Source organism: Rasamsonia emersonii (assembly GCF_000968595.1).
Source record: "Rasamsonia emersonii CBS 393.64 chromosome Unknown ctg1118621762463, whole genome shotgun sequence".
Lineage (NCBI taxonomy): Eukaryota > Fungi > Ascomycota > Eurotiomycetes > Eurotiales > Trichocomaceae > Rasamsonia > Rasamsonia emersonii.
Genome location: NW_013562535.1, coordinates 1 through 1,179, shown reverse-complemented (window position 1 = coordinate 1,179; position 1,179 = coordinate 1). Strand labels below are relative to the sequence as shown.

Here is a 1,179-nt window from a genome sequence, read left to right as displayed (position 1 = left end):
AGGATCCCCAGTATCCCCCATACTGTTTGTGATCTACCTGAGCGGAGTCTTTGGGGCTATAGAGGCAGCTGTCCCAGGGATACGGGCCCTATCGTTTGCAGACGATATAGGCCTTATAGCCCTAGGGAGCTCAGTAGATCAGACCTGCAGGCTGCTACAGCAGGCGGGGGACGCTGCCATAACCTGGGGACAGGCCAATGCAGTCCAATTCGACGCTGAGAAGACTGAGGCAGTACTCTTTACTCGCAAGCGGGGACGAGAGCTTAGGGATCAGGTCCAACGGGCCAGGATTCTAGTTGGTGGGCACCAGGTCTCATTCAGCCAGGAAGCCACCCGGTGGTTAGGTATATGGTTAGATGCAGGACTTACCTTCAAGGTCCACTACCAAACACGCCTACGGAAGGCCCGTATGGCAGAAGCGCGAGTACAGTCCCTATGCCGGCAACAGGGACTACCTCCAGGCTTGGTTCGGAGGATTCAAGTGGCAGCAGTACAGGCAGTGGCCCTATATGGGGCAGAGCTTTGGTGGCAGGGTCAAAAAGACCGGTTGGCAGGTTTGCAACAGCTGGTCAACCGGCAGGCCCGGGCTATCACAGGCATGTTCCGAACCACCCCCATAGGGCCCCTAGTGCGAGAGGCAGGCCTAGAGCCAGCAGAGACCCTACTGGAGGCCCGGCAACTAGGGTACACCATCAGGCTGCTCAGCCTACCTCGAGATCACCTAGCAAAACGAATTCTCCCAATCACTCTCTGGGAGGGGGATCAGCACGCTCAGCCTGGCGAGCAGCCACTAAGGGATCGGGCATGGGCAGAAACCAGCAGTCGGGGCCCATGGTCACTAGGGCAGCACCTGGCACGGCGACTAGCAGGGACCCTGCCAGTTGACCCGTCTGAGGGCTTTGAAGAAACTATGTGGACACCTGCAGGACCATTCCCAGGCCAGATCAAGGTCTTGCCAATGGAAGAAGCAATCCAGGCAGCCCAGAGAGCCCGCCCAGGGCTCACCCTATGGTCGGACGGCTCACGGCTAGAGAATGGGCGTACAGGGGCAGGAATTGCATGGCAGAACCCCCAGGGAGCCTGGCAATCCCAGGAGATCCCCCTAGGAAAGGGGAAGGAGGTATTTGATGCAGAACTCATGGGGGTCTGCCGAGCCCTAGAGCTGGCCATCAGGATCAG

The 1,179-nt window shown here is 58.7% G+C and overlaps 2 protein-coding genes across 2 annotated transcripts; one reads left to right on the top strand and one right to left on the bottom strand.

Annotated features, from left to right (window-relative positions):
• On the top strand, positions 1 to 1,179 carry T310_10268 (reverse transcriptase; the record flags this gene model as incomplete). Its single annotated transcript, XM_013467313.1, has 1 exon — positions 1 to 1,179. A coding segment is annotated over one exon (1,179 nt), but the record flags the coding sequence as incomplete, so codon positions are not given.
• On the bottom strand, positions 772 to 1,179 carry T310_10267 (uncharacterized protein; the record flags this gene model as incomplete). Its single annotated transcript, XM_013467312.1, has 1 exon — positions 772 to 1,179. One exon carries the CDS (start codon positions 1,177 to 1,179, stop codon positions 772 to 774), a length of 408 nt encoding a protein of 135 aa, XP_013322766.1.